We start from the raw sequence: 13,051 nt of genomic DNA, 5'->3' as shown, positions 1-13,051 counted from the left end.
TTCTTCAGCCCAATAATGCATATTATGCAGATCAACACCACCCGCACTATTAAACGTAGCCTCGTCTGTCCACAAAATCTTTGACATATGCGGTTGTTTTTCTAGCAGACCTAACATCCAATTGCAGTAATCCAGCCTTGCATCAAAATCTCTCTCATGTAAAGCTTGGTGAATAACGACATGATAAGGATGTAGTCTAAAAAACAGAAACTTATATTGGTGGAATATTGGTGAAGAAGAAACAACTATATTTAGTAAAACTCAAAAAATTTTGGAAAATCCACAATTGTTTTACAAGACAAATCGTGCATAAGTATTTTTAAGAAACGGATAAAATGATAAAAGCGCCGTGTTGCCGTTTTTATCGGAATATTAAAATAACAGTTGAATCTAAAGTTTAAAAGGAAATCTAAGTTTCTGACCTAAACGTTTACTTTATAATATGAAAACCAACCTGTGATGTTTTAAAATCCTTAGAACAGTAGTTTTGGGTTTGTTTAATTATATAGAGATTTGCGGACTACTTATATGTGGATTCTGTTGAATTAAAGCAAAAACATTGATTGAATTATCTTCGGTCATACCTCTACTACGTCGTTTAAAACAAGGACAATGAAAACTACCAGTTTCTCTTAATCTTCTTGCCTTTCTTTTAAATACTTCTTTGCCATAATATATACGTGGGGCAATATCGGCATTTTGGTGACATTAGAAATAAACCCCAATCATATCATACAATTCTGCATTTGATATACTAATCACGAATTATTAGTACCGATAATTAATTACTAATATTACCAATATTAATATCTATTGAAAAAAGTGCAATTTTCAATTCGAATTATAATATAACACTTCCTAACAATGTTTTGACTGCTGTTAATAAATAAAGAATATGAACTGCCCGTCAAATTCATTGTCGTAGCCTACTTAGTTTCGAAAAAACTATTTTTAATCATATGAAATAACAATGGTCAAAATAGGTATCAACATTAAGATTCTTCTGCTATAAAAAAATTAGAAAGTACCTACTGACTTATTTTTTAATTTAATTTATAATACAGGATGAGTCAATACTATACTTAGTTATGTTTATGCGTTTTTATTCATATCTCGAGTTCGACAAAAGATATTAACATGCGGTTTGCGCCATTTTGTTATGAATTTAATCCAGTTCTATTATAATTTACAATAAATAGGTGTTTCTAATAAACATTTTAAAGAAAAACAAATTTTAATTTTTTCTATTTGAAAGTACCCTCTACCTATGACAATTAAAACTAAATGCAATTATTTTATTGTAGATGTAAATTAATTCATCCACATTCTTTCTAATGACACTAATTTCGTTAAAATCTGTTGATACAAACCAAAGTTATAGGTATTTATCCACAAATACTTTCCCACTCTCCCCCACCCTTATTTAAAAAAAATAAAAAAAAGTACTTGAACAACTTTGTGCAGAATTTGGGCCTCTTTCTAGATTACTTATTTACAACGCGATATAATTGGGCATATTTCCCAAAAAACTGGTTTTCAAAGTTTTCTTCACAGGTTACGCTCCCTAGCGGTTAACCCAGAAACTTGAAAGTTATTTCCAGCGATTTCTCTTGGCCACTTTTACTAAAGAATTTTTTCTCCTAAAGTTATAACATGAATATAATAGTTTCTGATATATAGCCGAGATCGGCTTATTGGACCACCCCGTACAGACGCGTTTTAAGGTCGCTAACGATAAAAACTACGCTACGATATGATAGTTTGGTAGTTTATACTTTTAGTTTAAACAGAGACAGTTTGAGTGATTGAAGCGATTCATTTAAGATGAGCGGACACCGGGACGGTGATCCGCACGATCCGGGAGAAGAACAGAATCATATGGAGATAACATCAGTGTTTTTAAGTAATAATAATATAAATAAAAAAAATAAAATATAAAAATAAATATATTACACCTGAAAAAGACAATTTATCGATGGCAAACAAAAACTCGTCCGATTTAATAATTGAAAATAAAAATGATCCCCGTTTAAATGCGATTAAGGTTGATGAAATAATATTAAAAAAATGGCCGGAACTAGACCAATAAATAAAAAGAATTGATTTGGCCAGAAAACATCGTGTAAAAGTTGTTTTTGTAAAATCTCAGTGGGCTAATTTTATAGTAGACCAAAATAAATCAAAAAGTTTCATTGAACATAAACTTGAGACTTATATACCCAAATTTATGATTCATCGTCAGGGGATTTTGAGAGATATTGATAAAGATAATTCAGTGGAGGGTCTAAAAGATAAAATTAAAGCATACGATGATCATAGTAAATTCACAGTAGTTGAAGCCAAAAGACTAAAATGAAAAATTGTTGAAAATAACACTACGGTTTATGTTCCAACTTAAAGTGTTATTGTGACTTTTAGGGCACAAAATTTACCAAAATATGTGGTTATTAATAAAGCATTTATAGAAGTAGAAATATTTGTACAAAAAGTAGTTTTATGTTATAAACGCTATCGTTACGGTAAATCTAGATGCTTCAAATGTCACGGTGAAAATTTATGCTCTAAATGCAGGGAAAACCCACTAAATAAATGTCTTCAGTGTAGGGTAGATCATTCAACCACAAATTTTCAAATATGTCCTGACTACCTGAGGCAAAAAACTATTAAAGATATCATGTCCCAAAAGAATTTAACATATAATGACGCAATTAAATTAATTAATGATTGATTCTATACAAATGCAACTATTAGTAAAAACAAAACATTAAATCCCAAAAACCCATAGATTCAGCATACCAAAAAGCCTTTCCACCCCTTCCAAGTCAAGCGTTTCCATATTCTCCATGTTTTTCACAGCCTAACCCCATGAACATTCGCAAAACTATTCACAAAAATCCAACCAAAAGACCCAGACCTCAATCATCCGATCCTTGTATTGGAGAAGTAAACAAAATAACTAAACCAATCAAAATTGCTAGGTAACATGGGGGTATTTTAGGTAAAGAATTTTATCGAGAAAATATTAGTAAAACAAATGAGGCTTCAGAAACAGAAACCATAAAATTAGTTTTAGAATCGGGTCTAAGTTCGCAGACATAAACAAAACATTTGTTATGGTACAATGGAATTGTAGATCGGTAGTCTCAAATAAATTTAATTTAGAATATCTACTTCATACGTATAAAATCAATATAGGTCTACTTTCAGAGACTTGGTTTAAACTAAATATTTATTATAATTTCGTAGTTTACAATTGTTCTCGTTTATATAGAGAAGATGGAAGAGCTGGTGTAGCAATTTTAGTTAAAGATGAAATGAATTTTTCTGAGATAGATTTATTACAAATGGAAAAGATTATGGCTAAGTGTGTGTGTGTGTTCGGATTGGTCACTATAAAAAAGTTTATCTTGTTTCAGTTTATATAAAACCGTTAAGTAGAATAACACTGATACAATTTCTTAATTTTTTTAATAGCATATCAAAGCCATGTATAATTGGTGGAAACTTCAATTCGCATCATCCGGCTTGAAAATCAGATCTAGAAAATTTAGATGGAAGAAACCGGTTGGAGGCAATAAACTTATTAAATCTTGTATTTTTAAACACAGGGGAACCAACCCTTGTTACTAGACCAGGTCAAAAAAGAAGTGCTATTGATATTACGATATGCTCTCAAAATATCAGTCAAATATTTTAGTTGGAGGTACTTTAAGATCCCTATGGGTCCAACCATTTGCCAATACTTATGAGATGTCAACTTAAAGAAACGCCTATACCAGAGAAGAGTCATAATATATGAAAAATTACCAAGGCAGACTGGACAAAATTTAGCAATTTCCTATATGAAAAATCATTGAATGTTATTGGTGATAGTTACGACAAATTATTAAAAGATATAAACGAAGCAGCTACCGTAGCTATACCAAAAAGGGGCGCAAATAAATCATTTACTTGGGAAAAATGCAAACCATGGTGGAATAATGATTGCGAAAATGGGGTAACGAAATGCAAACAGTTATTTAGTAAGTAAAAAGAGAATCGACATTTGGATAACCTTAATAAATACCAAATTCAAGATGTGATCATTAAAAGAGTTGCAAATGAAGTTAAAAGGGCTAGTTGGAAATCATATTGCCAAAGTTTGAACAAAAATACTACAATATAAGACATCTGAAAACAAGCAAGTATACATCAAATGGAGTGGGGAGTCTGGACAGAATATTTCCATAGTAAAATTTGTCCGAATTGGGTTACCGAAAAACCAAGAGAATTCAAAAATTATCATACAAATGAACATATGCTAAATAAACCTTTTACAATAAAAGAGTGACAAGCTTGTAAAAACAGAAATAATACGTCTCTCCAATTACTGCTGAGATCCCAGTTTTAACTAAGCAGCGCTTATTAGATATTTACAACAATATATATACAAATAAGTCCAACGTACCAGACCACCGGAAAAAAAATTTAATTATACTGAACTAAGTTTATTAGTCTAATTTATTAACTTTATTTATTATTAAAATGTTCTAACACTTAGTTTATTTAAAGTCTTTATTTGTACAATATAACACTAATTTATTTCACACTATAATTATATAATTTATTTACAACATTTATTACAATTTATACTCCCGACAAATACGCGCGTTATATTTCAAAACTCGATACATTATATTTGCTACCTCACACAATGAAAGTTCCGCTATATATATCAAACAGCCGTTGTTCGGGAATCCCTTCGAAGCCCACTGAGGTTGACCTGTGCTGACCCTTGAATTGTCTCGAACGCCATGGAAGAAGACCGGTTTTATACCTCATTTTGTTTATCTCGAAGCTTCTTTGATCTTTGGTCGCCAACGAATTTATTCGACCCTTCTCTGGAGAGTTCCAAGCGCACGTATAAGAAGGGACCCGTTTGTGTATTAACTGCTAAAAAATAATTGTTACAAAAAGATGTTTACAGTTTAAATGAGTCAATATTTATCGTAACAATACCTATTCCTAAACCTAATAAACCTAAAGGTTCCCCAGACTCATACAGACCTACTTCGTTAAGATCTTGTGTCATAAAAACTTATGAACGCCTTATTAGAAATATGTTAGAACACTAGCTGGAAAAAAATCAGTCATTACCAACAGTCCAGTATGCATTCAGAAGAGGACGCTCGACTCAAGAAGTTACAGCATCATTGGTTACTGATGTACAATTAGCATTTACTCGAAACAATTCAGTATCTTGCTTTTTAGACATTAAGGGAGCTTATGATGTAGTTTATCTAGACATGCTAACAGATATATGACATAAGAATTCCAGAAGGTTTATTGCGAACCTAATAAAATTGTACCGAGATAGGAAAGTGCATCTAAAAATTAATGGAATGATAGGTATGCCTTAATTAACATCAGTTGGATTGCCACAAGGAAGCATCCTTAGTCCATTATTATTTATGTTATACACTGCGGATGTTACCAGTTCTATTACTGAAGAAACCAGATTACTTTAATACGCAGACGAATTTTGCATTTATACGGAAAATAAGTCGATCGAAGCTTCCATCAATGCATTAAAAAACGCCACGGAAAAAATTGTCGAATGGTCGCAAAGAAATGGATTCTGCATCTCTCAAGAAAAATCAGTCATGTGTTTATTTACAAGAAAACGATATCAGCCACCAAACCAAATTAATATAGGACCATTGACATTTCCATACAAAACATCAGTTAAATATCCTGGCATAATTTTTAATCACAAACTCGTCTGAAAACATAGTCATCACTTGTCAAAAAATGTGAAAACCCAATAAATGTACTAATAGCTTTTAGTCACACAAAGTTAGGAGCAGACCCAAATATATCACTAATTTTCTACAGAGCACTAATACGTTCAGTGATAGACTATGGATGTATCTTATATGAAAATGCAAATTTGACTCAACTGGAGATATTGGAAAAAATAAGTTATATAAAATAATAATAAAAATAAAGAAAAAAAAATTTACGACTTTGTCTTGGATGTTTAAAAAGCACACCAACAAATATTTTAGAAATCGAAACAGCATAGCCTCCTTTGTATCTTTGACGACAATTTTTGTGATGTGATGTTTTTATGTCAAAACTCCTAGCACAAAAAAGATCTGACAAAATACAGGAACTTAATTCCAACATAAATAGTTCCTTCTGGCGACGTAAAAATCATCCAAAAGTGATTAACAGCTAATTCAATTTAGTAGCGAGTTTTACAGAAATGACATTCTTTCCTCCTATAATTGTGATTGTAACTTATTAAAATTACATAACCCTTTTTATTATCTAAATCTTGAATCACATGTACATACATTTCATATAGATGCGTTTATTAACCAAACAATTCTAAATCAATGGTCCGAGTCAGATTGTCTTTATACAGATAGATCCAAATTTGACGAATCTACTGGATGCGCTTTTTACCATTCAAATTAAAATATATCCAAAAAATTCAAACTTTCAAGTCAAATGTCTATTTACACTGCAGAGCTCATCGCAATTCTTCAGGCTTTAAGGTATATCAATGCCCATCACAAGAGTAAGTTTGTTATATTAACAGATAGCAAAAGTTCGTTAGACACAATAATATAAACTAAATTATCAAGCTTTTCATCAGTAGTGATTATAAGAATTTTAGATGCAGTCCAGTCACTTACGAATAAAGGTAAACAAATTTCTTTAGTTTGGATTAAGGCCCATTATGGAATTAACGGAAATGAAATAGTGGATAGACTAGCAAATAATGCTACTACAACAGGGGAAACGATAGAAGAACCAATAATGCCAGTCACTGATCTATGACAATTGTAAGAAAAAACAAATGGAACAGTGGCAACAGGAATATGACAACTCATTGAAAGGTATAAGATTTCATTATATCCAAGCAAAAATTCATAGAAAGTCGTGGTTTTACGGTATTACAAATCGGCATTTCATTAAGACCTTAAACAGAGCAAGAAACAAACATAGTATATATACATAACATAAAAATAAACTAGGGTTGTTCAATTCTCAAAACTGCACTTGCGGAGAGTTGGGTACATTAGAACATGTGATTTTCGATTGTACAAGCCTCCAGATTTTAAACCAAACAAAATTATTTTAATACAAAAATCTACAAACAGCAGAAGCTACTCTCCCCACAAATTTAAATGCCATTCTAGGTACACGTAAGATAAATTTCTACAAAATTGTTTATAACCATCTAAAAAATATGAAAATTGATATTTAAAAAAAACAAAAAAATAAAATAAAAAAAAAATAAATAAATAAAAAAATAAATAAAAAAAACTAAAAAATAAAATAGAATAAGAATAAAATAATTATGTACAATAAAAAAAAATAAAAAAAGATACAAAAAATACATATATGAAAAACAAAACATAAAGAGGGCCTAAACTTCCGAGGTGTTGAATCGGGTTTAGGTCTTAGCGCTGTGGAAAAAATATATTTACATTATTAATAGTTAGTATTAGTATTTAGTTTTAGCATTTAGTATTAGTTATTATTAGTATTTATTAAAATGTAATGCATCTCTGCTAAAGCTAGGAAATTGTATCTATGGAAATGATAATTTAAATAAAATTTTGAGCTGGCCAATTGGTCTAAACCAAGGTCATTAATCTAAACACAGACACACATACACACACACACACACACACACACACACACACACACACACACACACACACACACACACACACACACAATACAAGCATATAAAAGGGGTCAACTAAAACATGTTTATATTATTTGAGGCAGATTAACATCAAAGAAAAAACTGAATAGTCGATTATTAGAGTAATTGCTGGTCTGATCATATATTATTCTATGGCTCTGTGCTCGTTACGAGCTCGTTCTAATAAAATATTATTAATATGAAATATTATTAGTAAGAAAAAATAAGCATTTACTTTTTATCGAGAGAGAGGGATATATGTATAGAGAGAAGGTAATAATTTAACTTATAGTTTATAATACCAAGTTTCAATAAACATTTATAAATTGTAATTTGATCCAAGCTTTCTTGATTTGCTTTCTTATTACATGTCAAGTGAAATATTTAACGTATGCATAAAATAATACCTTTGTTCCAACATAACGAAAAACTAGCACGTAACGGTTACGTTCCTGCACAGTAAACAAAATACATGCCAACAGAAATTGTGATCGCCCAGTGATGGTTTTGTGACAATCATTTCTAGATCAATTAAGTTAGTTTTTTATTCGACACAACTTTATAAACGGGTTTGACAGTTAAAATGTATAATAGTTATGAAATATGAGATACGACAAAATACTCTCATCTAGGGATTCATCATTTTTTTAGTATAAATAGTTTTAAATAAACAATCAAAACGTTAAACTTAATATTTTGCTCAAACTTGTCCATTTAGAGCACAAATCACCTACCTCTAGATGCTTTTTCAGGTGGGAAAAATTTAATTTTGGTGGGAAAATTTAAATAAAGATTAAAATATCTAAATATAATTTGGTATATTTAAAAAAAAATGCATTTGAAAGTTTAAAATGTGCAAACTATTTTTAAATTCAAATATACACAATAGCAAATAGGGAAAAATAACACAAAATGTAATTTATTTATTTATTTATTTAATACCTGTAAAACAACATTGTATATAAATTTAGAATAGAATAGAATTCTGTTTTATTACCACCGAAAATTGATTAATTTTATGGACAAAGCTTAAAAAAAGTAAAAAAAAGCAATTTAAAATTTACTGAAATTATATAAATCGTCAATATCACAAAATATAAGATAATAAAATACACAATATATTGAAAAATTTAAATAAATTGCAAATTGCATAAGCTTGCAAACTAATAAGTTTAAGTTGCTGCATGTGATACAGAAATATAAATTTATACAAATACTTTAGTTACTTGTACATAAAGCTATTCGTTCAGAAACTCGTTTACTGAATAATATGGTCTTTCAGATAGATAGGTTTTTGTTATTTTACGGAACTTAAGGAAAGAAGTTGCAGATTTAAGTTGCAAAGGGAGATGGTTGTATAATTTTTTTTGTCGAATATAATATATATTTCTTTACAAACTCAGTGGACGAGATCAGTAAAAACACACACCAAAGGTTGAATTTATGGTGGATTAGTCATGATTAGATCTTGCTGGAAAAATATGTAGGTGTTTACGAATTAAGCAAACAATTTCTAAAATATATAAAAAGGAAGTGTTAAAATATATTATACCAGATATATTTTTTATGTGTACAACTAATGATCAGTTCAAATATGATACCAAGATCTCGAATTTCACTCATTTTAGTTGCTTTAGTAGGTACTTGAATGTATTTATTTATTTATTTATAATATAACAAATATAAAAATACTAAAAATACTTTGAAGAGAAATGCAAAGAGATCGAATACCTTTAAAATAAATATGATCTGTTTAACCTACACAAGAAAGTTAAAGAACAGGCAGAACTGAGAAAACTAAATCCTACTGGTGCGCTTCTGGATAGACACGGGACTACTATAACACAGACGGACGAGAAAGTACAAAGGTTTGCAGAATATATCGACGAACTGTTCGATGATGAAAAAGGAATTCTGGAGCACATAGGACTTACGTCAGAAGAAATAGGTCGATATATTACAAAAGAAGAAATATTACACGCATTAAAAACAATGAAGAGTGGGAAAAGCCCTGGGCCTGACATGCTTCCTATAGAAATCCTAAAAATTCTAGAGGAAAAGCACTTTGATGCTTTATTGACACTCTTGAACCAAATTTATGGTTCAGGCGTACCCAAATAGTGGGTAACGTCGATTTTTATTTGCCTCCCCAAAAAGAAAAACGCAAGAGCGATTACCGCACCATTAACTTGATGTCTCATGTGCTAAAGTTACTACTAAAAGTCATACATAACCGAATATATCACAAACTGGGCATGGACGTTAATGATACACAATGTGGTTTTCCCAAAGGCCAAGGAACACGTGAAGCTCTTTTTCACTTAATATACATACTGATACAAAGATGCCTGAACGTCAATTAAGATATATACGCATGTTTTAGTGACTATAATAAAGCATTCGATAAAGTATCACATATACAATCAATGAATGTCCTGAAATCAAAGAAGATTGACTCAAACGACCTTGGGATTATATCAAATTTATACTATACACAGCGAGCAAAAGTACGTGTTAACGAACAGCTGTCAGAAGAAATTGAAATTAGACGTGGAGGGATGCGTATTATCGCCAATTCTTTTTAATGCCTACTCCGAAGAGATCATGAAGAAACCTCTTAAGGGTGAAACAGATGGAATAAAGGTAAATGGAGTTTCCATTAACAACATTAGATATGCGGACGACACTGTGATCTTAGCCGAAAATATTGCAGATCTTCAGAGACTGGTGGACAGAATAGCGGAGTATTGAAAAAAGTACGGTTTAACAATGAACGTCAAGAAGACGAAATTTATGAGAATATCAAAAACTCAAAGAAATAACGAGAATCTTCTAATAAACGGAACCAACATCGTACAAGTGGACAAATATGCATATCTGGGAACAATGATTAACTCCACAAATGATTACATTCAGAAGATCAAAATCAGAATAGAAAAGGCTAGAGCAAATTTCAACAAAATGAGAAGAGTGCTATGTACAAGGGATTTAAAACTGGAACTAAGAGTTAGACTGGCGAGGTGCTATGCTTTTTCGACTTTGTTTTATGAAATGGAATCTTGCACTTTAAATGCGACATCAATGAAAAAACTGGAATCATTTGAGCTGTGGGTGTATAAAAGAATTCTAAAAATATCGTGGACAGAATACGTCACAAACAAAGAGGATGAATAAAGAAAAATGAATAAAGAAATAGAAATTTTAAATGTAATTAAAACAAGAAAATTGGAATATCTCGGCCATATTACACGTGGAGAGAAATACACCTTGCTCCAACTGATTATGCAGGTAAAGATCCAAGGAAAGAGAAGCATAGGGAGGGTAGAATGTCATGGCTGCGCAACCTGAGAGAGTGGTACGGATATACATCAAATGAACTTTTTTTTGCTTCGGCACATTCGTCATTCCACCAAGGCATAGGTTTAAATTTTTAATATGCTTTTTGCATATGCATCCTTCAAATCATTTATTTTGTGTATGTTTTTCTTAATGAATTTGGAATCTATTGGATTTTAAATTCCACTGATTCCACTGATTTTGAAATACTAGAAAAGTGGTCACTGCTTAGTAAGTCATCCAGAACTGTCCATTGTAGATAAGGAATAATAGTTGGGCTACACAATAAAAGATCGATGGAGGAACAATTGCCAGTAGCTATATTGAATCTAGTATTGCTGCCATAATTCAGTAGACTTATGTTCATAGTAATATATATGTTGCACATGGTGTAATTGAGTTGTGCTTTAATTTTTACGGCTATCGCTTCTAGGTTTGTATTTATTTTAAGTTGTTGTGGTTGTAGATTCCTTGAGACGTAAGTTGCTACGCCTCTACTTGCAATTTGTAGGTTTCGGTTTCTAAAGAATTAATTATTATAGCCTTTCATTTTACATGCATCCTCTTTTATGTATGTTATTTTCACCAGTTCTTTCATTTCGTTTCTTTGTTGTCTCATGAAGCGCCATACTTGTTTCTTTTGTACTAGAAATCCATCTCTAGTTCTATTGCGAATCTTTTCCAGTAGTCCGTTTTTGTTTTTGTTACCAGTCAATCAGTTTCAGTTCTTATTCTCTTATATTCTTGATATAATTCATTCGTTTTTTTCTGATTTATATATTTTTAATTATATTATTTAACGGTGATTTTATAGGACAAGCACTTTTTTGTTGATGAGTATATGTTTAATTTATCGTATTTGTTGAATGACAAATAAAGTCAGCAACAATTTTTAAAATATTTTGAAGTTTTGAAAAAAATTTTAATATAAAATCAAATGAAATGGAATTTGTATTAAGCACAAAAAATATTATCGTATAAATGGTAAGGAAAAAAAATATCTGATCATTTATATAGTCGAATTTGTTTTCCACCAACTGCGTATATAAATAAATTCTTGATAAATGCAAGACCATGATATCTTCATTGTCTACACATCGTATTTATTTTTAGATGATGGTACGTTTCCGGATATGCAGTATCTCTGGGACAACCACAAGGCCAGCGTACTCTGCAAACGTAGTATAAACCAAATGTGTGTCAAATACACTTATCTCTTTAACAAGCAAGGTAAATAATTTACACTATTTTTAATAATGCAAAATGAAGCAAGGGGAACACAGGTTTATAAAGTTTATTTGTTGGTTATTGGTACGTTTATGAGATTTTTCAGTAATTATTTATATATTGTCCCTTTTTCTACATACAGAAACTAAAATCATATAATTCAGCCTCTTGTTAAAAAAAAAAAAATGAGTCTCCTCTTTCGTGACTCTTGGTCTTAAAAATCTCTTGCTATCAGGCTAGTCCCGTACATTCGTGTGACATGCTGGGTTAATTCCCTTCTTCTCTTATCTTCAACATGGTACGTCATTGGCGTAGCCAGGTTTTAGTTCCGGGGGGGGGGGGGAAGGAAAATAAAATGCCTAAAGTACATAATATTCATAAAAAAAATAAAAAAGATGTATCTTCTTCTTCTTTCAGTTCCATCTTCTATCGAAGGTTTTAAATCATCATGGCTATGTGGACCCTGTTGACTGCAACTCTAAATAGTCGTGCACTACTGCATTCAAACGATTCCCTCAAGTTCTTAAGCCACGATATTATTCGTCTTCCCACATTTCGCTTTCCTCAAATTTTGCCTTGCATAATAAGTTACTATAATGAGTACCTTTGCCCCCTCATAACATTGCCTAAGTACTTAAGTTCTTTTTTTTTGATAGTCAATATTATTTCAACTTCATTTCCTATTCTATTCTAAAAGTGTGTAGATACAGAAAAAGCTACTTCCTTCGAGCAGTGGGAGAGTATGGGCTAAATAAGAAAAAACCTTTTGTTATATATAGGTAC

General features: G+C 31.0%; 1 protein-coding gene across 1 annotated transcript in view; it reads left to right on the top strand.

The window, feature by feature from the left end:
• Positions 1 to 13,051, top strand: part of LOC140439845 (uncharacterized) — a 102,664-nt gene that overhangs the window by 85,222 nt on the left and 4,391 nt on the right. The window contains exon 3 of the mRNA XM_072530000.1: positions 12,155 to 12,271. Within this exon, the coding sequence (XP_072386101.1) occupies positions 12,155 to 12,271 (117 nt within the window). The remainder of the gene's footprint in view (positions 1 to 12,154; positions 12,272 to 13,051) is intronic.

Source organism: Diabrotica undecimpunctata, chromosome 4 (assembly GCF_040954645.1).
Source record: "Diabrotica undecimpunctata isolate CICGRU chromosome 4, icDiaUnde3, whole genome shotgun sequence".
In the NCBI taxonomy this organism is placed as follows: domain Eukaryota; kingdom Metazoa; phylum Arthropoda; class Insecta; order Coleoptera; family Chrysomelidae; genus Diabrotica; species Diabrotica undecimpunctata.
Note: the sequence above shows the minus strand (reverse complement) of the source record. Positions and strands in the feature narration are given on the sequence as shown.